Source organism: Vulpes lagopus, chromosome X (assembly GCF_018345385.1).
Source record: "Vulpes lagopus strain Blue_001 chromosome X, ASM1834538v1, whole genome shotgun sequence".
In the NCBI taxonomy this organism is placed as follows: Eukaryota; Metazoa; Chordata; class Mammalia; order Carnivora; family Canidae; genus Vulpes; species Vulpes lagopus.
In genome coordinates, this window is record NC_054848.1 from 52,674,439 (window position 1) to 52,697,571 (window position 23,133).

Consider the following 23,133-nt stretch of genomic DNA (forward strand, 5'->3'; position numbering starts at 1 on the left):
TGCTGCTGCCCTTCCTTCTAGGCTGCCGCTCTGAGAGGCTGGGTCCTTGCACTCCCACCCCACCAGAGAGCAAAAAGGAAACTCCTGTGCTTGGAGGAAGCTGACTGGGGCCTCCTCTTCCTCAGAGAGGAGCTTGCCCCTGGGGCAGAGGCAGTGCAGCAAGGCTGCTAGAAACTCAGAAGTCAAAGGCTTGGCACTACAAAGCTGAGCACAGACAGGGGCCTCCCAGTGGCTGCTTCTCCTGGCTGAGCTTATCCAGAGTGGGGATTGCCCATAGGCCAGAGGGTTCTGGGGGAGAAGAGTGAGCTCACCACTGATTCATGAACAAATGGGGGAAAAGAATCCATTAAGTAACACGGCCTTGTAGAAAGAGGAGTAGACAAGAGATCTATCGTGACTGTGAAACAGACTCACCATGCGATGAGCAAGTTCTCTTCCCTATGGGTAGAATACAGTCACTCAATGCTTTGTGAACACCTACCATGTGCCAGCACTGCCCTGTGGCCTAGGGTGACACACATGGAGATCGACATGTTAATTTCTCATTCCTTTCCAGCTTTGACATGGAGTCTATGAAAAGTGAGTGCAAATTTCATGCAAGTAAACACATGCCAATTCACAAACTCCTCTTCCTTTTCCTAGCCTGTCCCTCACAAATGGTGCTGCTTGGCCTTAGCTAGTGGCACAAGGTATGGAGATGGTAAAGGGAGGGGCTGTGACCTTCACCTGTGTATCTCTTTATCATTCTGATTGAGTCATGAGATTATTATTTTTTTTACATTTTTTATTTAAATTCAATTTGCCAACATATATAGTATAACACCCAGTGCTCATCCCATCAAGTGCCCCCGGCAGTGCCATCACCCAGTTACCCCATCCACCCACCCACCTCCCCCTTTGCAACCCTTTGTTTGTTTCCCAGAGTTAGGAGTCATGGGATTATTATCCTCATTTTACAGGTGAGGAAATGGAGGTTCAGAGAGGGCTCTGTCCAGTTAGTGCGGAGCCACTATTAGAATCTTGCCTTCTTACTGGCCACCACCAGGAGTGGAAGCGGCCAGGTCTGAGAACTGGTGACTTTCTGCCTTTCCCCCATTGTAAACAAAGGCATATAGAACTCCCCACGATCCCCAAATTGGGAAATGCAAGTTTATTTGCTGTGGGCGGAGGTTAGGGGTAAGGCAAAGAGTCATGTAATTTAGGGTCCTGGTCCAGGCTTTCTTTGTGGTAGATCTCCAGTGCTGAACCTTTGAGAGTAAAAGTTAATTTTTCTTTACGGAGACTGTACTCCGTGCCAAGCACCGTGCTCAACTACTTTAGAGCCTCATCGCAGGACTGCAACAGAGATAATTGTCCCACTGAGACAGTAACTAAGTCATTTACATTCTTGGGCCTCAGTTTTGCTTCTCTAAGGTAAGAGAGTCTCTAAGAAAGGAATGCTTCTGCTCCCAAGATCCAGGATATTCTTGGTACTAGAAGGATTTCCAGGTGTTGTTGCTGGAACCCAGGGTTCTACTGCTCTGGTGAGACACAAAATGGAGCTGGGAGAGTGGTAAGAAGCAGGGCATGGAGGAGGTTGTGGGTGAGCGAGTCAGTTAGTCCCCCAAGCTGGCCAGGGCCATGGTTCCCCTCTCCATCTGGCTGTTCCAGAATGTCTTCTGCCATGGAAGATGGCTGGTGAGATCTGGAGGAAACAGGAGGTGGAGGGGCTGACCTAGTGATAAGACCCTCACTATCTTGCACTGGCATGGGACCGCAAAAAGGAGTTGGCTCAGGGGTGAGAGACCCGCTGGAATAGGGGGCCAATATGGAAAAGGCCGGAGGGTCACTTCAATCCAGGGGAGGAGGCCCATGGCAACGGGAGAGGGCAGACTAGCGGCGCTAAACGACTTGAGGCCAGTGTAAGATAGAGAAGGGGGGCTTCCTGCTCCAGGTGGGGGCGTGGAACTTTCCAGTCGCCACTGAGGAGGCGGGGCAACCCTGACCGTCATTCCCTCAGCCCCTCCCTGCCTACCCCTGCGCCAGAGCCGCAGTCCTCCCTGCCTGTCGTTCTGTCTGGGTGCGACCCCCCCCCCCCCCCCCCCCCCCCCCCCCGCCCAGGAGCCAGTGCTCTGCTTCGGAGTCTCCGGTGGACGCATGGCCGAAGCGCGGGGCGGGGGACCAGCTTCGAGGCTCCCAAAGCCCTGGACGTGGATGCCGTGGAAGCCTAGGGCCGTGAAGGGCACCCGGTGGGACCCCCCGCACTGGAAGCCAGGTGAACAGAGCGGGGGCAGACCCCTGCGGGGGGGGGGAGTCAGGGCTGAGGAGCGCTGCCATCGGGCTAGGCGAAATGCGAGCCCCCTCGCCTCCGTGTCTTTGGTGGCAGTCTCATTTTCATCTCTGTCCTCTGTTCATTTTTGTCTGAATTTCACCCCTGGCTGGCACTCCGGTGTTTTCCGACCTGCCATCCTTGCACCCCTGCTTTCATCTAAGGCTTAGCCAGCTCTTGCTCTTTCTCAAGGTCTGTCCATCTGGATTCTCCTCACCCACCTCCTCTCCCTCTGCTTTCATCCTCCGCTCAAAGGAGGATGCTCGTGAACATGTAGTAGGCATTTAATTAGTGGTATGTCCCTTCCCCCCTAGTCCCCCAGCATTTTCTTTGTCTCTGCCTCTGGGGTCACACTTCCACCCTCCTGTCTATCTTCCTGTCCCGCTGTATGTCTGACCCTCCGCTTACATTTTTGCTTTGACCCACCCTCTCTGCCCTTCTATCCCTCTTTTTGTCTCCTCATCCTTGGGTCTTACTTCCTAGCTGGTAGCTCGCACACCCCCTATCACTCCAGGGGACCCTGACTGCTTCACTCTCTCCCCTTGTTGCATGACATGGCCCAGACACCCTGGCAGCACCTTTGGAGTCACCTTGAATTGCCTCAAAACTCCATCCCAAGGCCTCTTTCCATTCCACAGGTCTCCCAGACTACCTGGCACTTTGTCTTTTTAAAAACTGAAAAAATGTGTTTCTCTGAGCACTTAAAAAAAAATTCCAGGCCCTGATGCTTCCTTTCCCCCAGTAAGTTCTCCCTTGCTCCTGGCAGGTAGGAGACAGCAAAATGGGTTGAGTTTCTCAGCATGGGTTTGTCATGGAGCATAACCACACTTTAAAGGACAGGGCCCACAGAAATCCCTCAGAGCCGACACTCTGACTGTACACATGTGGACCCTGAAGCCCAGAGAGAGCCAGACTCTCAGCCAGGTCACACAGTTCCTCAGTGATAAAAGGAGGGTAGAAGCCAGAGCTGTAGGGTCCTGGTCCCTGATCCAAGAGCCACTTTCCTGGTGTTTCATAGGGGTCTGTTGATCCAGAGATATCAAGTATCCCACCTGGGAGCCTTACTGCCCCCTCTGTCCCTATCCCCTGGGACCTGACCTGGCTACCCACCTGCCTGGGTTGGGTATTCTCTATCTGGAGGCTGCTGTTGCCTCTTCCATTAGCATGAGAGCTCCATTGGCATGGGAGAGACCCTGACTGTTGGGCTTACCTGCTGTGTTCTCTACTCCAGCCTCCCCCACCAGTGCCTGGGTGCCCATGTGTACTGATGGGTTGATGCATATGTGTAGGGAACCCCTGGCTTTAGCTGAAGATCAACTCAGTTGTTATTCAGTGAGAATGTGTGTGTGTGTGTGTGTGTGTGTGTGTGTAGAAGTGTGTGTCTGTGTGGGTAGCTATGCTTGGAGAAGGGCACACTGAGAGGGGCTTCAAGAGCCCAGACCCTTAGTTGAGTGGCCCTCGAGCCTCACCACACATCCTGTGCCCTCTCTGATGCATCCAGGGGCCTCTGAGGGCTATTCTTCAGGGGAAATAGGGTGGGTGGCCAGGGGATGGTTCTATCTGCTTCAATTGAGATTACCAAGCCCTAGAGACCCATAATCATAGGGTTGGACTGGGCCAGACCCTGGAGAGACCTGTGGAAGCTAGTCCTCCTCCCCCACCTTCCACCAGCAGCCCTCCAACCACGTGGGCACCTAATCTGGTTGCATTACTGGGTCAGCCATAATGCATGGATGGGGCAGCCTGTTGAGTGGGAAGGAAGAGCCCACCCTTTCTAACTCCCGCATCCTCCTCCTCACTCTTTCTGTTTTGTCCCAGGAGTAGCTTCCCCTGAGAGACAAGTGGAAAGGTCCCAGGCAGGGGGACAGCATCCTGAGCTATGTTCAGAGGCTCTGTGTGTCCACTGCCACTAGGTGAGCTGGAGGTAATACTGGAGGCAGGAGCCAGATCTCTAGACTTCTGGGTGGTTTGACCTCAGCATCTGCCCCCTACCACCCATCTCTTTCTCTACCTTTTATCTCAGGCTTCCTCCTTCCTTCTTCTCACTTTCCTCTGCTCTTTCTCTTCATTCTCAGAGGACTCTTACACCCCCAAGTACTCCCTTCCTCTGCAAAAGCCCCACAGATGTTGGGCTTCTGGGAACCTTACCCCCCCCCCCCCCCGCCACAGGAACACACAGAGAAGCTCACAGAAGCAGAGAATGTTATGGAAAGAAGGTGCCCAGGGCACCTGGGTGGCTCACCTCATTAAGCATCTGACTGTTGATTTTGGTTCAGGTCATGATCTCAGGGTTGTGAGATTAAGCCCCTCCCTCGCTCCATCCCCACCCTTAAAAACAAAAGGAAAGAAAGATGTACCCAAGAAACCAGGACTCAGCTCTGTTTTTCCAGATGAGAAAACTGAGCTTGGCCAGGAAGGAGCAAGCTCAAGGGCTGAAACTAAGTCAGGCAGAGGGAAATGTTGTTGAGTGGTACAGGGAGGGTTCCTTTGGTCTCAGCTGCTTGTCACTGTGCGTGGGGTTAGAGTGAAGCAAAGCAATGGGGCTTGTGTTAGGAGTTGACTTGCTTTTGCTCATCTCCTCACTGCACCTTAACTGTCGTCTCTGAAGGGCAGGAATGGGGTGGGAGAATGGGAGTGGACATCCTGCTCTGGGTGTCTGTGCCAGGTTCACCAAGTGTTCAGTCCATCTGTTTGAACTGAGGCAGGAAGACCTCCCTGAGGAAAGGGAGGAGGTGCTCCATTTGCCTGCCCTCTTTGAGATTGGCCAGGGGCCCATCGGGTGTGAAATGGGGCCCACCACACTGTCACAGCTCAGTGGGTCTGTTGGGGGGCCAGCTCTCCATCCACTGACATTTTGCCTAGTGTCTGTTAGTGAGATGGAGGCAAGACTCTTGAGCGTCTGGGGAGGAGTGGGAGGCAGGGACTGGGTGGGCCTGGGTCCTCCATCTCTAGCTGCCTAGTTCAAGTGCATGAAGGTTCATCATGAGCTTCCCCAAATATTCCTTTCAATAGTTCTGGGAGGCAGGTGAGACAGAGTAAGTACATCCATGTCCTAGCTTGGGGTTGCAGGAGGTGGTGTCAGAGAGACTAAGTGATCCCTAAAACTCTGTGACTTGTGTCTGGCTCAGCCAGTACTCCAGCATTCCTCACAGCCAGTCCAGGTCTCCTAGCCCAGCACAGAGCTCCCCCTTTCGGGGTACTCCGGAGTGTGGGGGTGGCCACAGCCATAGTGGTCTCCTAGGCTGTGGGCTGAGAGGTGGTCTTTATGCTCCTCCTAGGACACAGCTCTGTCCCCCACTCCCACTTAGCAGTGCACAGTGGGGTGCCTGTTGCTCCTCACCTTTTCAAGCCCCTCCCACTACCAGATTCCTGCTTCCTACATCAGCCACTCTTACTGCAAATACCCTTGCCATGGCATGGCTTCTGAGACTTTTTTTTTTTAATGAACTGTAACTATTTCATGTTGTGGGGATCGGATCCATAGTTCCCTTTCATGAAGCTGGGTGGGGAACCCCAAACCTTTAAAGAGCAGGCCTTTACCCTCCCAAGCTTGACTGGTGGGCTTTCAATGTGGTATGCGGGAATGTGTGTGCAAGTGTGAGGGCATCTGTGGTCATGTGCTGTTCAGGGCCGGTCCAAGTCCATTTTCCCCTCATGGTTCCTACCTCCCACCCCCACTTCTTTCTTCTCAGCTGAGTTCCATGGAATTATTTGCTGCTGCTCCTTTAGCTCCATGGAAAAAGAAGAGTGGAAGCACCTGTTTCATTACCTGCAGCCATTCCCTAGTGGGGCTCTGGATCTGCCTGCAACAGCCTGAAGAATCCCCATTCCTAGGCAGGGAGAGGTGTGGGGGCCATTATGAGTCCAGGTAGGCACTCACTGGGACCCAAATGTCTTGAGGTATGGCTCAGTAACAGCATCTGGAATTTCTCTCTGCCACCTCCTAGAGGAGAGAGCTGATTGGCCTTGGAAAAAAGCTGAGCTGTCCAACACCTTCAGTGCCATCCCATCACCTGCCACCACCCTTTACAGCACACCCTCACACCCACCCATTTTGCCTGCTAGTGGTTATGCGCTAGCCTCATTTCACAGATGAAGAAACTGATTTTTGGAGTGGCACAATAACTTCCCCTTGGTGACACAGCCAGCAAGTGGTAGAACTGGGAGTAGTACCCAACTTGCCCACTTCCTGATCCAGGGCTTTTTTCCCCATGGCTCAGTGTGTCTGTCACCACATCTAACAGTTAGGAGCACTTATCCTGAGTTAGCCACCATCCTAAGTGCAATTTAGCCTAGTGGATCCACTTAACAGCCATATAAAGGTCAGGGCTGTGATTATCATCCACAATTCACGGGTGAGGAAACCGAGTCACAGAAAGTTGCAAAATAACTTGCCCAATGTCACACGACTAGTAAGTAGCAGAGTTGGGCTTGGTACATATGCCCTCTAACTTCAGAATCCATCATACTGCTCTTTGTATGACACAACTGGGCTTTGTTAGTGGCAGACAGAGGGAAGCCCCATGTCTAGGGCATAGAGATGCACACATGCACCCCAAGGCTTTTCCACCTGTCCTCAGACCACCCTCATGCACTCTACATTATCCTGCTTAGTGGCTGAACTGGCATCCATGGTAGTAGTAGCCGCAACAACACTGTAGGACACACAGGCAATAATGGGGCCTATGGGAAAAGGGACACCCAGGATCTAAAGGCTTCAGTTATTACCAGAGCCGCTCAGGATGCAACCCAGAAAGGAGATTGTGTAAAGGTACCTTTGCCTCATTTGTTCCAGGAACCCTTACTGTAGATCTGTTTCATGCAAGACTCTGGCTTAGGTCAGGGCCTGCAGCTAGATCAGGGAGCAAGGATAAAAGGGAATGAGCTATCTCCTTCTAAAGAGGCTGAGTTCTTGCTTTTCTGAAGTTCACGGGATAAGAGATGGAGATCAAGAAAGACCAAAAGAAATAGCCTAGACATTGCTTGGGCTATTTTATTTTATTTTATTTTATTTTATTTGGCCCATTTTGAAATGTCACAAGGTGGGGATCCCGGGGTGGCTCAGTGGTTTAGCTCTACCTTTGGCCCGGAGTGTGATCCTTGAGACCGGGGATCGAGTCCCACCTCGGGCTCCATGCATGGATGGGACTGCTTCTCCCTCTGCCTGCGCCTCTGCCATTCTCTCTCTGTGTCTCTCATGAATAAATAAATACAATCTTTAAAAAAAAATAAAATGTCACAACGTGCATGGCATATATTAGGATTGTCGCTTTCCCTGACTATTGTGTTCACTTAGTCCTTCAAAAGATGTTTTTATTGAGTACCTACTCTATGCCAGGCATTGTGAAGTTCTTGTTCTACTCATTTATAGCAATTGCTCTTTTGTAGGTTTTGTACTTTCTATAGTTTTTTCTTTTTTAGTTTTCTGGTTTGATTATTGTTTATTTTTTAAAGAACTGAGTGTCTCAGAATCCATCATCTCTGAGTCAGTTAAATCTATCTACTAAAAGGCTAGCGGGGTTTGGCCGTTATTTATATGATTGCAATTTCTTCATGGTTGTCCCTTGAATATCTTTAAACAGTACTGAGAAACTACTGTAGACACCGTTCTTGGCACGATGAAGTGGATGGAATTGGCTGACATGGTTTCTTTTTTTTTCTTTTTTTTCTTTTTATTCATGAGAGACAGAGAAAGGCAGAGACACAGGCAGACAGAGGAGAAGCAGGCTCCATCCCAGGAGCCCGATGTGGGACTCGATCCCAGAACTCCAGGATCATGCCCTGAGCTGAAGGCAGATGCTCAACCACTGAGCCACTCAGGGGCCCCTCTGACATGGTTTCTTTCCCTTAGGGAAGCTGTAAGGATCCTGCAGGAGCTGTGCTTTTATACCCTTTTAGGGTTTTCCAAAAGCAAGGTAAATTTGGCTCCAACTCAGGACCTTGGGGATGCTTACAAACATGACAGCCTAGCCTCAGGAAGGAGGTCGTCTACCTTCCCACCTGTTACAGGGGTTCCTGACTCTGGGTAGGATTTTGTTTCCAGAAGGGAGTTCTGGAGTATAGGTCTCGTCTACACCCAAGACCCACAGGGACATGGCTCATCTTGAATGAAATGCCAACTCCAATCTTGCCATTGAGAGAAAAGGGGGGAGGGTGCACACTGGAGCTAGCCTTGCTTCATCATTTCTCCTCTGATTCTCATCAGGGCCAGCAAGGAAGGAAGACCAGAAGGAGGGTGGTACCTGGGACTATGTCTGTCTTTGCCATTGCCTGGGTGACCTTAACAAAGCTGTTGTCCTAATAAACATGAAGTCTTGCTCTCATCTGTGTTGTGTGCTCTAGCAAACAAATGAGGTGGATGTGGGCCCTGCTTTCTAGGAGCTTCAGCTTCTTAACCGATGTGCAGGTATGATCCCTACCATGGATCTGGTGGGTTCACTTGAGAGAGTCATCTCTTCTTAGTTTCTGTATTTGTAAATGTGGAGGATGGTGAATGGATGGCATGTTGTCTGTAGTACTCCCAGTCCTGGCTAATAGGAGGTCCTCAATTCAACAATGAAGTCATCATGGTTTTGAACTTGTATTGGGACCCTTGTGAAGAAAGGCAAGAAAGAAATCAAATCTTAACACTATTTATTATTGAATATAAACCAGCTTTCTGATGGTATTTGCTGTCACACTCTTGGGAGCCCTCGCCTGTCATGATCCATGCATATGCCTCAAGTTTTGCTGGCATTTCTCTGCGGAGGTAGAGTTTAGACTTGAGGTAGAGAGCTGGGGGTAGTGGGAAAGTTGCAGAATGCTGGGGCCTGTGCAAAGTGGGAGTGGCAACTTCCTGCTCAAATATTTAATGTCCAAGATTCTCTCTTGGCTGTCCCCACTAATCAGAGATCTCACTTAAGTTGTCTTCTGAACTCCCCATAAATTATCCGCAGCAAGCCACTAAACCTTCACGTGCACATAGCACATGTATTTAAATCCCCCATACAGTGCGAGGCACATTCAGAGTCCAATGAATAATAGTCTGTGCGTGTGGCCAGCTCGCTCCTTCACCCACGGTCGCTAGTTCTGGCTGTGACTTCTCCCCGCCTACCCCCTCCCTACCAGCGGTGTGACCGGAGCAAGAGGCAGCAGCGCGGATATCAGAGGAGCTGGACGGCAGAGCCCCGCCCACCACGATCTGGGCCGCTTTCTGGGAAGTCCGGTGGGCCGGACTGTGCCCTCATTGGTCGAGGGGCCTGTAGGTGGGCGGGGCGTCCCTAGCGCCCGACTCGCCACGGCTTCCTCCCCACCTGTGCGGAAAGTGGCCTCTGGTTGACAACAGCTAAGCAGCCTCGCGCAGCTGCCCTTCTGACTGGCACCATTACCCTCGCCAGACCCCAGGCTCTGATCGTGTCCCGGACGGAGCAGTCCTTCCTGCACTCACTTCCTGCCCACTGGCCGCTGTGTCAGGGTCTCGAACCCAAAGTGGTGGACGGGGCCTCCAGGTAGGAGTTGGGGCGGCGTCAGGGAGAAATCCCGACCAACAGGGCAGGGCCTCTTGGGGCCCCTTGCCGGGCCTAGTCTCCGGCGCTCTCCAGCCCCCCCACCCCCTGCTCTTAGCGGTTGGGCCAGGCAGCGCACGCAGGAGACCCAGAAGAAGCCAGCCGAGCCACCTTTGCCCCCAGGATTTGGGGTCAGAGTCGCCGAAACTGGGGGCATCCCTGAGCCTGCTGGCAGCGCTTCTCCCCAGGGAAGCCCCGCGAGGAGGGTAGTAGAAGGCTTTCGGCCCGGCCCGTTATCCGGGGCCTGCGGGAGTCCAGAGCCATAGCTCTGGGTCTTTGGAGGGGGACTGGAACTGGGCAGGGATGGCGGCCCTTGGGGCTCTGCGCCACCTTGCCTACCCTCTTCCTTCGTCTGCTTTTGAGGGCATTTCCAGGAATCCCCGGCGGGCCGTATGGGCTTTCCCCTTGGCCATTGTCCTCCCTTCTGGGAACGGATGCAGACTTTCCTGGTGTTAAGGTAGCTGTGGGGATCAAGTGAAAACCTTTGAATAAGTCGCATCTTTCAGGGCTTAGTCTCCCCATGAAGTCCCAGTTGGGTTTGGATTACTGAAGCTCTGAAGGAAGGCTTCCTTTTAGTGGCAGCTTTTGGGATTTCCAAATTATGTAGCCTGGGGTTCTCTCCATTTCTCTTCTCCTAAGTCTCTTTAAAGTGGAGCACTGAATTAGGACTCAGGAAACTGGGGTTCAGTCATTAATTCATGTGACCTTGGGTGAGTCACGCTACTTCTGTGGGCCACAGTGTTTTCAACTGCACTTGTGCACATTCAGCCACACTCAAGTTCAGATGGTGGGCTGGATTTCAGTATCTAAAGGGCCAGTCTCTTCCATGACATTTTGACTTGACCCACAGGTCCAGGCTCCTAACCCATGGGGAAAAGGTTGTCTTTGAGATGCTTGGGGAGACAGGACCTATGCAGATGGAAAGCTTTGTGGTGATTATGCAGCCAAACCAGCTGGAAAACTAGTAGTGGTGAGAAGGGCAAGCAGGACAACAGCCAGACTGAAGGTGGGAAGGAGTGGGGCCAACTCAGAGCCTGGGACTCCAGAGGTTGGGCTGGAGAAGCCTGGCTGCTCTGTGTACCACTTGGAGTGCTGAGGTCTGCCGGCCTAGGAGAAGAGGGTGATGAATCACACCCAGGGCTATTTTCAAACCCTAACTCCTAGTGTGGGAGTTGTTCCCGCCCCCACTCTAAGGGTTCCTGTCTCCACCTACATCTTTTCTTCTTGCTCTCTGAATTTTCCCCCTCACTTCCATCTGCCTGGAATAAAGGATAGACGATTTCTATCTGGGGGATACGAAGGCTGACAGCCCGAGGGCATAGAGGAAGAGGCACCTCTGCAGGTGGTTTATGAATCGTTGATGGAGCAAATGGGTAAGAGTGTGATGGGAACAATGGTGTTGGGGGCTTGGGGGTTCTTTCACCCTAAAGCTATAGCTGCCATAGCACTGGACATTCTGGGCTTGGTCCTCATTTCTGGGATTTGACCTTTGTCCAGTTTTGTTGTGGATTTGGGGTTTGAAATTTCTGCTCCCAGGACCTTTGTAATTAGGGCTAGGAAACACCACGGACAGAATCCCATTTCCCCTCTTCCCTGGCCTTCTGTCCACCTCTTAAGCAACTCTTAGAGAAGTATGCTAAGCCTCACTGTGCATCTGCAGCTCCCCTCCCCCATCTGGAGAGGAGATAAGGTTGAGAGATTGGTATTTAGAGCAAGAAGAGGGGCAGAAGGCGAACAAAGGGGCTGTGTGTCTTGTGCAAGTGCTGGGGAGTGGGGCATGAGTTGTGCAGGGTGGTTGGAGGGGCCTTCCCTAATAAAGCACACCTTCTGAGTTTGAGTTTAGGAGCAAAGAAAGTGCCACAAGGAGGCCTGAACTTTGACCCTCTCTGCCTTCTTGAAGCTTTGAAATTCTGTTCTTAAGACTAGGAATTGGACAGGGAGCAGAGGGGACCGCTGGAGACAGCTACAAGAATACCCTGCAGCAACACAAAAGCAAGAAGGCTCCAGAGGAAGGAGAGGTTGGAGTCTCTAATCTGGATGCTGTCGCAGCTGCTGGTACTTTTCTGCTAGGACACTCTTGGAGTTCTCTGTTCCAGCCACAGGAAGTTCAGGGTCAGTGGATGGCAGTTTTAGTCAAAGCATAAAGCTTCTCTTTTTTGGAGAAGGTGGGGCAAGGGGTCTTTGGCTGGAAGAAGGGACCACCTCAGGCTTGAATAAAACAGAGAGAAGCTTTGGGTTTCAAGTTTGGGTTTCAAGTTTGGGTAAGATTAAGTGTCTTGGCCCTGAACCATGGGCCTTTGGGAGGCTATTATCAGATAAATAGAGACAAGAGATCTCAAAATCTGAGGGCTCTAGGATGGGAAGTGTGAGCTCCCCCATCCTACATCCCTGAACAAAATAGTTGAGCACAAGCTAGGCATACAGTTGTTGGCATCAAGTGTTCATTAAGGCTCTTTTCCTCTGTGACCCATGGTCTTGGTTTGTGTGTACGTGAGTAGGGGGTGAGTAATTGAATTAGTCTGTTACAGGTTTGAAATGCTGTGTTGTGTGCTCAGTCTCCTCTTGCCCAGCCCTCCACCTTGGGAACTCACATATCACTGGTTGCTGTCCCTGTTTACCCTGACCCTCAGGGTACTGATACAGCTAACTGGATGTTAAGTTCCTCAGGAGTGCAGGGTGATGTGGGGCAAAGCACAGGGGACTGGGAGCTGGACATATGGGAGGTTTAAATCCAGGCTCCGTTGCTCCCCTTGTGACCGCTCCGACTCTTGGTTTCTCCACACTGTTTCCACCTTCCTGGATTGGATGAGGGGATCTATGGCTAATGCTTTGTACATTACCAAGTACTGTACAGATTGTCATTAAATTCAGGCCTGCCAGGTCTTATGGAGGATGTAGAGTGTAACCCCCATCTTCAGGGAGGCTATCATCAAGTATGGGGGTTCGTGGTACGAATAATGCATGGCATACTAAGTCTTCACCTCAGCCAGCACTTTTTTTTTAAGATTTTTATTTATTTATTCATAGAGACAGAGAGAGAGAGAGAGGCAGAGACACAGGCAGAGGGAGAAGCAGGCATCATACAGAGAGCCTGACGTGGGACTCGATCCAGGGTCTCCAGGATCAAGCCCTGGGCTGCAGGCGGCACTAAACCGCTGCACCACCAGGGCTGCCCCAGCCAGCACCTTTTAAAAAAAAATGACTATGAAGCCTTTCAAACATATAGAAAAGTAGAGACAATTAGTGTAATAAGGCCCCAGTACTCATCACCCAACTTCAACAGCTGTTAGCTGTTGCCTGGCAGGTGGCCTCTCCTGCTAATTAACACCTCCATCTACTTCACCTTTCTTTGTTATTTTGAAACACATCCCCAGGGCAGCTTGTTTGATGTATATCTCTAAAAGATAAGAATTTGTAAAAAAAAAAAAAAAAAAAAAAAAAGCCATTGTACCATTAGTCCATCTAGAACAGCCCCTTAATATCATCGAATATCCTGACGGTGTTCATAGTTCTAATCATCCTTGTTTCGTTGAGGGGGCTGTTTGCCCCTGGGAGGCCTGACTAGGCAGCCATTGCTTTTGACTGAAGGGAAGGTGACTGATGGAGGGGAGGCAGTGAGTGACATTTGAGTTGAACCTTTGAAGAGAGGCCCAGGCAAAGTCAGAGCTGGATTAGGGAGCCCTAGCCCTTTATATTACATCAGTCGGCTCCTAGAGCCGAGGAAGCTGTGACTTGTAGAAGCTTCTTGTAGAGACTCCGTGCCTTGCTTCTCTAGCAGTAAAAGGGGTGAACTCTCCCACTTGCCTGCCCAGTCCCAGGGCCACCCAGGAGCTCCAGGTCAGCTGTCCCAAGAGAATCCCTGGGAGCCTCCTCTCCTCCTGGCCCCTCCCCTAACCACCCCCCCCCCCCCCCAGCCACTTTGGAGCAAAACAGGATGCATTCAGGATGAGCGTCTTTCCCACTTTGTCATCTAATCATGGAGGCCCAGCTTGGAGCTTCCTCTCTCATGATAAAAACCCTCACTGTTTCCCTTTCCCCTCCACCTCAGTAAGAGTGTGCTGACTTCCTCCACATCGGGGCCAGCCCTCCTCCACCACCATGTGGAGCTGGGGGAGAGCTTCCCTCATCCATGCCTCTCTTCTCACTGCCCAAGCAGGCTGTGAGAGGGACAGAAAAGCCCCATGAGTGCTCTCCCTGGCTACAGCCTCCTGCTGTCCTTGGGAAAGGAGTGGTTCCTTTCCAACAAGCCTAGGATTCTGCCACTGCTTGGTTAATGATTGAGCCACATAATTACCACCTTGAAAAGTCACCTCTGGGGATGGCCATTAACTAACTCCCTGTCTACTCCAGGCCTTAAGGGCATCCCATCTTAAACCTCACCCGCCCCCCCATGTTAACAAGCATTCCTTCATCTGAACTTCTGGGGCCAATTACACATCTGCCCCCTGTGTCTTGGTTTGGGCAAGCAGAAGCTGCTATTCATATTGCCAAAGGACATGCATTCACCTGGGTGGTTATTGAGAGGGTCAGGGAGTTGAGTTGCTAGGGATTCAGATGGGCAGTGGGGTAGGGGGATCTTTAGACACCAAAGTCGGAAGGGGCTGCGGGTGTTTCCAGGAACCCTTGACCCTCTAAGGTCAATTTGAAAGAGCGAGAAATACCCACCCAAAGGATCTGCTATTAGTGGGGCTGTGTGTGTGTGTGTGTGTGTGTGTGTGTGTTTTCTGTATAGCTGCCTTTCACGTCAGGCAGGGACATGAGCTATCAGCCACACTGCTGCTGCTGCTGTAAGGCTAATGCCTCCATCGTGGAGGAGAAGGAGACCTTTTTCCAAGAGCCTGTATCTTGACAAGCAGTAGTAATTGGGAAGGGTCAGGCCAGGTCCAATTTGGAAAGCTCTGGACCCCAAACAGTTTTCTGCAGTTTCAGTGAGAAGCAGCAGCATTTAGTGAACCATGTGGGCCTAATATAGAGTCAGGACACCTGGCTTCTTCTTGTGCCTCTCTGAGTGACTGTAGAGAAGACATTTCCTTCCTCTGGGCCTCAGTTTCCACATCTTTAAAACTGGCAGGGAAGGTGGCAGGGCTCAGTGGTCCCTTGGGTTCCATTCCAGCTGTAAAATTATGCATTCCCAGCCAAAATCTTGTGTTTGTCCACAAGGCAAAGGTCAGTTGGCTTAAATTCTGCCTGGCCTGGTCACTAAATATCATCAGTTGGCTGGTCAGGTCTGGCTCCCCAGACCTTGAACTGCCACAGCTTTGGTTTTCTTCACACATGGGTTTTTGTGTGGTTTGCTCTCTAGCCTCCCTCCCCACATTTACTTCTGTCCCAAGTGACCACCCTTTCTAACCCATTCAGCCACAAGTTAATGAGTGACCTGCTCTCCCTGGGCAATACCAGCCCAAGGTGCTCCTGGGATCCTGGGTCTCTGTGGAAAATGGTCAAGGGCTTAGCCAGCCCCAGTCGCTTTATGCTTTCTCCCACAATACCCTGGAGGTAGGAAGCCGGCAGAGCTCAAGGGAGAAGGGCCTTTAAAGGACACTCAGTCCAACTTTCTTTGTGAACCCAAGTATTTGTGTAGCTCCTGTTCCCCCATCTTCAGTACCTGGGAGCAGTGTTTCAGAGCACTTGCTTCCATTCATAGAATGTCCCAAAATGTTTGCTTATGTTGAACTGAACGCTGTATCCCTGTGGCTTCTACAACCCTAGCTCCTGGCTCTGCCCCACCCCCCCGGGACCACCTAGCCAATGTCTGTTCTCCCTGACTTCCAGAGGTGTGAGGATGGAACCCAAATCCCCCTGCTTCTTCTGGAGGCCAAACAGCCTCAGTTCCTCCAAGTACTTCTCCAGGGACTTGGGACTGGGCCCCTTCCCAGCCTCGTTACTGTCCTCTCTGCACATGCTACTATTTGTGGCCCTGAAAATGCAAAATGGGACTTGGGAAACCCCTCACTCTCCTGTTTATTTTTTTTCAACTGAGCTTTTTAAATAAGACTTCTCTCTTATATTTTTCTGGTGACTCCAGCAGGTATCTGAACCACCAGAGCCCTGGGCCCAGACACTTCATGCAACTCTCTGATTCATTAGTTGGGTCCAGCCAGCCCTCATGACTGAGCAAACCTTGGAGTCTGGGGCCTTCTTCTTGGCTAGGGCCTCGCACCAAGTCTGGTGAGAAGAGGTACTCACCTTTAATGAGCTGACTGCAGTATACTCTGTGGGGGCTGCCAGTGTATCCTGTTTTCCTGCCACATGCTTTCTTCCCTTGAGCTGGGGGAGGTGGAGGGAAGGGAATATTTTGAGGAGCACTGAAGCCAGATAAGAATATGAACCATGCCCACAGTGGGTCCTAGAGGGGTGAATCAGACAGGCAGAAACACCAACTCAGCTATTCCTCCTCTGCAGTTGATGACAATGATGAATCTTCCTATTTCTTCCCATTTCCAAGCCACTTTCACCCCCATGATTCCATTCTGTTTTCAGAGCAGCCCAGTAAGCAGTGTGATCCTTGCTGATGCCCACCTGTGGCCCAGATGGGGGAAGGCATGGGCTCTGAGGAGGGAGGATTTGGAGCCTAGGTCTCCTGATGCTCAGCCTCCCTGTTTCCCCCAAACCACATCTGGCAGCCAAGGAAGCTGGGGCTGACTCGGCAGCTTCCTCACCACAGAGGAACTTCTGCCCAGGCTGCAACTCTGTTCCCATGGTAGAGGAAGCAATCTCCAGGGTAGGCAGCCAAGGATTTCCTGTCCTTTATCTGGGGTGGCCAAAGGCTGGCCTGTCTGAGGTGTGAGATGCACACTTGTAGCCAGCTTTTCTGCTCCAAGGTCAAGTTAGGTTGGGGCTATATGCAGGCAGCTTAGGAAGTGCTTGGTCCCAGACATCTGACCTGAGCAGCCCCCACCTGAGCATGGCTTTCTATTTTTTTTTTTACTTAAAGATTTTTATTTATTTATTTGACAGAGACAGAGACAGAGAGAGAGTGAGTGCACACAAGTGGGGGAGCAGCAGAGGGAGAGGGAGGAGCAAGCCCCCACTGAGTGGGGAGCCCGATGTGGGGCTCAATCCCAGGACCTTGGGACCATGCCCTGAGCCTAAGGGAGATGGAACTCACTGACCCATCCAGGAGCCCCAGAGGAGAGCTTTCTAAATGTGAAAAACAAAGAGGGGCATGTAGGAAAGAGGCCAAAGTAGAGATGAAGCAAAACACATGCTGAGTTGCATACACGGAACTTGGGGCAGGGAAGTGTTAAGATGAGGAGCAGGGGTCCTGGGGTAAATAGCACTGGGCCTCCATTTTGTCAGCTATAAAGTGGAGATATGTACCTACCTTATGGGGTTTTGAGTATTAAATCCAATAATAGAAGCAGCATTCTCACTGTGACTGTTGTTTAATGGTCCTTTCTGCTACCTTCTGTCACTTTGCTATTTTTCACAGGCCGGGGGATATGCTCAAACATGCTGCATCCTGGGCATTAGGTCTGGACTTCTCTGTCCTTCAGATTCCACTTCCTCCAGAAAAGCTTTCCTTGGCCACACCCACCTGTAGGGAGGGATCCTTCTGGCCTCCTTGAGTGGCATTTATGGCCATGATACAAACAATAATAATAGTAAATTACTCTAAATTCTTGACACATTTGAACTTACTTAGCTCCCATGATAATTCTGTAAGGTCGGTACTGCTATCATCCCCATTTTCCATATGAAGGAATAGGCAAGGTGAGGTTAAATGAAGAATGTACTCAAGGTCACATAGCTCGGGAATGATGGAACTGGGATCAGGACCAAGTCTACCACCCCTCCCCCCCTTAGCAACGGTGCCATGCCTCTCCTTCCCCCTTTCTCTGGTGCCCAGCCAAGAGGCTAGAGTGGAGGCTTGGGTCTCCCTTCTGTCCCTGACTGCTTATTGTACCCACCAGTGATTAGTCACTCTTGGGCAAATAGCCCTGGGGTCCTTGCCTGCCCCCTCCCCACCAGGGTAGACAGATGGAGAAGAGAGAAAATCAAAGGGCTGGGTATCCATGCTCTAAAGCAGAGCTGTGCTGTTGGGGGAGGGTTTGTAGGAGGAAGCTGGGAAGATGGTTCTGACAGCATCAGGCCTGCCTGTTTAGAACCTTGCAGCATGAGGGCTGGAGAACAGGGTGCTGTGTGGCATCAGGGAAGAAGAGACATTATTATGAACTCTTTTGACACTGAGATTTCATTATTTAGAAGGTGTGGGTGGTTAGGGGCCACTGGCAGGAGGTGGGCCGGATTGACTTTTGTGCCCCCTCCAACAGGTGTGGCCCATGCTGGTATGGGGCATGTGGAAGGGTAAGTTTTTGTCCAGAAGCTTTAGCCCTCCTACAACGTTCCCACCTCAGGGCCCTTGGGAGCTACAGACTTCCTTCCCATAGGCTGTTCCAGGTGTCAGCTCCATTTTTTTCGAGCTCCTTCTCTGCCATCTTGCCTGTAAGCAGGGGCCAGGGAGTACTTCAGATGATGGCCTACATTAGCTTCAGCCACCCCGGGAAGTATGGGCCTGGTAGCGGCTCTGGCCAGGTGCTCCAGGGGAGTTTGGCTATTGTTCACTTTCAGACCTTGGTGCCTAACCCAGGATCCAGAGGCTAGTGGATTCAGAGAGGAGAGATCCCAGGGAGGCAACATGAGAACAAATCAATAGGATGGCTGTGGACATTTAGGTAGGCTCCTGGCTCCCATCTGTAGTCTAGTGGAAGCCACTTGACCTTTTGTAGCCTCATTTTCCCCATTTGTGCAGTGGACCTGCTTTGGACAGGGCTGTCCTGAAGACCACATGATATGTGGGATGGTCAAGTGTTTTCTCCATGGATGGAAGTTACTTCAGGCAAAGAGTTCATACTGCAAAACACCTGGTGTACGTTTCTTGTATCTATAGGGCCAAGGCTACTTCTATTTAATGAAGAGTATTGTAACTTGGTAGACTTGGAATACTGAATCTAGACCACCTTGATTTGTATCTTGACCTGCAACTTCCTAACTGCTGACTTTAGGCAAGTTACTCACTATCTCTGGGCCTTAGTTTTCTCATCTGTCAAATAAAAATATCCTAGCGCCTAACCCCCACAAGATTGTTGTCAAGATTCAGTGATGTAAACCACATCAAAAGTACCTTGCCTGGAACAAAAAAAATGACTCAGAACCCTTTGGCTGTTGTTATTATTATCATCTCATTTTATACTTATAAAAATCTCCTGTTGTCAGTGCTATAATCATAGCGCTATTTTACAGATAAGGACCCTGAAACACAGAGAAGTTAAGTCTTGCCCAGTATGATCTGTATCAAGTCTTTAGCTCAGGGCCTGGCACATAGTAAATACTCAGTAGATATTAGTGTTTGATATTAATTATTATTCATGATTATGTTCAATATCATAAGGATTATTATCAGTAATGAACATAGCCGCAGCTATGAAGTAAGTAGCAGAGCCAAGACTAAATACCACTTTCACGGATTGCTAGCCTGTTAGTGCACCCAAAAACCTGTTTCTAGATAATACACAGCTGTTAGGTCCCCATTTTGGATTCTTCTTGCCTTCACCCCACATGGCCTAAGCCTGCACCCTTCCCCCCCACTGTCCCCCGCCCCCCAATGCTCAAAATCCCAGCCCTCCCTTTGGCTGCAGGGCTCAGAGAGGGCTTGTGTCCACTGGTTTTCAAAGAGGGAACAGACCCTGCCTGAAGAGGCTACTTCTAGGCTGATTTTCTTTCTGTAAGAGACAATTTTTTCTGGATCTCAGGGTGGTGCCAGGCTTCTTCAAGGCATTTCCTGCCTGGGAGTATATATTTAGCATCAGCAAAAGGAAAAGGAAGTATGCAAGGAGTGGGGGTGGGATATAGAAGTGGTGGCACAGGGTCAAAATGGATGAGTGCCAAGACTTTACAGGCCAAGAGAGGAAGCAGGAGATGGCGTATGTCCCTTCTCATGCAGGCCAGGATGTCCTCAAAGGAGCTTGGGATAGAAGAGCTGAGTGTTCTTGAGGCTAGAGTGCCTACAGCTTTGGGCAGAGGTTATTTTCCCATTTTACGCCTCTGGGCCTTGGTTCCTGGCCCTGTGGTTTCTGCCCTGGGGCAAGGTGTTCTGCTGGTCATCTAGTTGGCTGAGTTGCAAGTGTGCCTTCTCAGTTCTGTGTCTTTGCTATAGTGATTCCAGAGGAATGGGTGGAGTCACAGGCCAGTACACTGTTTAGTTGGAAAACAGGACTTCCTGTCTAGGTGCTGCCAGAACATTCTGTAGCCCTTACCACACTGAAGTGGGGATACTGCGACCAATAGGACCCAATGCATTGGGACTCCAGTTGAACAGGGGAGACAGTCGCAAGCGCTGCTGAGAAGGTAGTGGAAATGTATAGAGGGTCACTTAATTTAAACGAGCCATTGGCAGGTAGGGGATTAGTGAGAAGTCAGGGAAGGAAGATTTCATGAGAGGGAATGTTTGACCTCCATACCGATGAATAACAGGAGTTTGCAGCTTCAAGGCAGGCTGGGTCTAAAGTGTGGAAGGTCTCAAGTGCCATGTGGAAAGCAGTCTGGTGTGTGCCCTGGGCAGTGGGCAGTGAGGAGCCTGCTAGGCTGAGAGTAGGAGAGTGGCTAGGTCAGAGCTGGGGTCTTATAGGAAGAAGCTGGCAGGACAAGCCATTGAGAGACTAGAGGCCGGGAACTTGGAGGGTTTAAGTAATCCAGGCTTGTCCACCTAGAGCATGGTTGGGTTTGGGAAACCATGACCCCTGGATGGAAAAATCGATAGAACTTGGTGACTATATACATGAGTTGAGAGAAGGCAGAATAGGATGGCTGGTGGTTTAAGCCTGGGTGTTCAGTGCCTTGGGAGGCAGGAAAGCAGTAGAGCCATATTGGGAAGGGAAGATGGGTTTGGTCTTGGACCCCACTGAACACCCTCACTGGAGTCTCCCAGAAGAAAATGTGCAGGAGGAAGACAGCTCCTTCTACTGAACCAGCCAGTGTGAATCACACATGCCTCCCACCCCCTCTCTGGGTCTAGGTTTTGGTGAGTGGCCATTAGAAGACAGGAAAACTGAGGCCCAGACAGAGTTAGTGGCTTGCCGAAGGTCACCCAACAAATTCCTAGTAGAGTTAAGGCTAGAATGTAGTTCTCCTGACCTTCAATCCAATCATCTTTTCACCTGTATCATAGTGGAGAGCAGTTGCCACAGGTCTAACATCTGCCCCAGACCAGTTAGGCTGGCACCTCTTGCTTCCAGGCTGGCCACTGGAGGTGAAGGAGTAGTATACAACTTATTAAAACACCTGTCCTTCCTTTTAACCATGACCTTGTCCGTGCACTTGGGACTGGGTTGGGGGCAGGATCCCCCGAGGGCAAGAAAGCTAATGGAGTGACTGAAGCAGAGGAGATGGAAGCTTTGACCTTCACTGTCATAGGGAAGCCCTGGGCTGGGCAAGAATGTCAACTGCCTGCTTTAAAACTGCTGTATCAAGTACCAGCCTAGGAGACCACAGACTGGACTCTGGACCCAGATTTTCAAGCAGACCCATGAGGCCAGAGGGAGGTCTGGTTTAGCTACAGCGCCCTCATGAGCCTCCCTCACTTAAAGCTGCATACCAGATCTCAGGCTACAGTTTCATGTGGGAGAGGGGCACAGTTGGGAGTTTCTTGTATAACTTCTGAATTTATAAAAACTCTAAACTAGAATTGCCACCTATCACTGGCTGACCTGGCCCTGCCTACAAAGGCTCGACAGGATCCACAAACAAGGGACCTCCACTGAGTCATGCATCCAGTCTTTGGCTCATCCCCCGGGACATCCTCAAGGAGGGGTGGGGATACCTGGAAGTGTAAGGTGGGCTGAGGCCCCCAGGTAAGGTAGAGGCCAGCCTCACGGTGTCACACTTCAAGTCTGGAGTCAGCCTTTCTTTTGTTGTGGGGATTGTCCTTCCTCTATACTGTAGCACATTTAGCAGCATCCCCGGGCTCTACTCAACAGATACTAGTAGCATGCCTCTCCAGTTGTGATGACCAAAAATGTTTCTAGACATTGCCAAAGGTCCCCTGGGGCATAGCATCCTTGGTTGAGAATCCCTGAGGCACTGTATCTTTGGTGTGGACATGGAGTGTTAAGAAGAGAGGGGTATTAGCATGGAGAGCCACACATGTGAACCTGCCACTAGCCAGCAAGAAGATTTAGTGGCTTCACTATAATGCCACCCAGTCCCATGGTACTGTCCCTTCCTGGGCTGTGTGCCTTGGTAGTGCCTCATTTCTGACAGACTCCAAAGGTGTTGCTTGCATGGGCCTGGGAGCTTGGCATCCAATTGTAGCTCTGGCTGAGATTGAGACTGGCATCCCAACAGGTGTAGTCGGGGCCCCAAGTCCTGCCTGTGACCTAACAAGCTAGAGGCCAGCCAATGACTAGCACTGCCAAGCTAGCTGCTTGAAATCCAACAGCCCTTGCCGTGACACCCCTCCTGTGACATTTGGAATGTGGGATGAGTGCTATTTTGGTCTTATCTCTTTCCTCTCTTTGTCCCCCACCCCTGTAAAAATCTAGTAAGAATTGTAATTACAGCTAAGAGCAGCAGTAGCAGAGAGACAAGTCTACCCAGTCTCCCAGAGGACAGGGTATTGCAGACTCCTCTGAATGTCCCATCCAAGGTCAGGAAGGGAAGTCTTGGCAGTCTTCAGATTCACAACAGCTGTTATGTATGAGCCCCTGTGAAGGCTCCTCTTCCTCTGTCCCTTGGGGGCAGGGGGCATAGCCAGACAGTCACCTGTTGCAGAATTTGTGCAAATTTGAACAAAGACCCATCTCTGAGAGATCCAAGGATGAAGGCTGGGTGGGCACATTTCTTGTGGCCTAGGCTCGTTAGATGTATCCTTATGGGAGAGTGAAAGGAGCTGCTAATAACCGCTTGGGGCCAAGTAAGATACAAACCCCCTGCCAGAAAGCCAACATCTCTTTCTTAAACAGAATCCCTCTCTAGGAGTGAAGCTGGGCAAAGGAAAAGGGCTTTGCATCCACCCAGAGAAATGATGTAGGAAGCTCTTTGCCAGGACCTAGCATTTCTCAGGTATAGGAGCAGGGCCGCTCATTGCTCTCTTGCTCCTTCACTTAGGCCTAGAAGGAACATGGACCAATGATTGGAATGGGCCTGAATCTGGCCTCTGGCTAGAATTTTTCCAGAGACCTATGCTGCGGCTCTTTCCTGGCTATGTTTGTTCAGGGCAGTGATTCTCTATCTTGCCTGTACTTTAGAATCATCTGGAAAGCACTCAAAAACAAATGAAAACTT

The 23,133-nt window shown here is 50.8% G+C and overlaps 1 protein-coding gene across 6 annotated transcripts in view; it reads left to right on the top strand.

Annotated features, from left to right (window-relative positions):
- The window catches only part of STARD8 (StAR related lipid transfer domain containing 8), an 81,052-nt gene that overhangs the window by 37,001 nt on the left and 20,918 nt on the right, over positions 1–23,133 (top strand). For 3 of the 6 annotated variants that reach the window (XM_041741138.1, XM_041741140.1, XM_041741139.1), the window contains exon 1: positions 9,602–9,795. The exons of 1 other annotated variant lie outside the window; for it this stretch is intronic. Coding sequence is in view for 2 of the 5 variants with exons in the window: in XM_041741136.1 (XP_041597070.1) it covers positions 11,213–11,225 (13 nt within the window). In the remaining 3 variants the exon portion in view is untranslated. Of the gene's footprint in view, positions 1–9,601; positions 9,796–10,276; positions 11,226–23,133 lie in introns of those variants that run through there. 2 more of the 6 variants (XM_041741136.1, XM_041741137.1) reach the window with 1 other exon arrangement.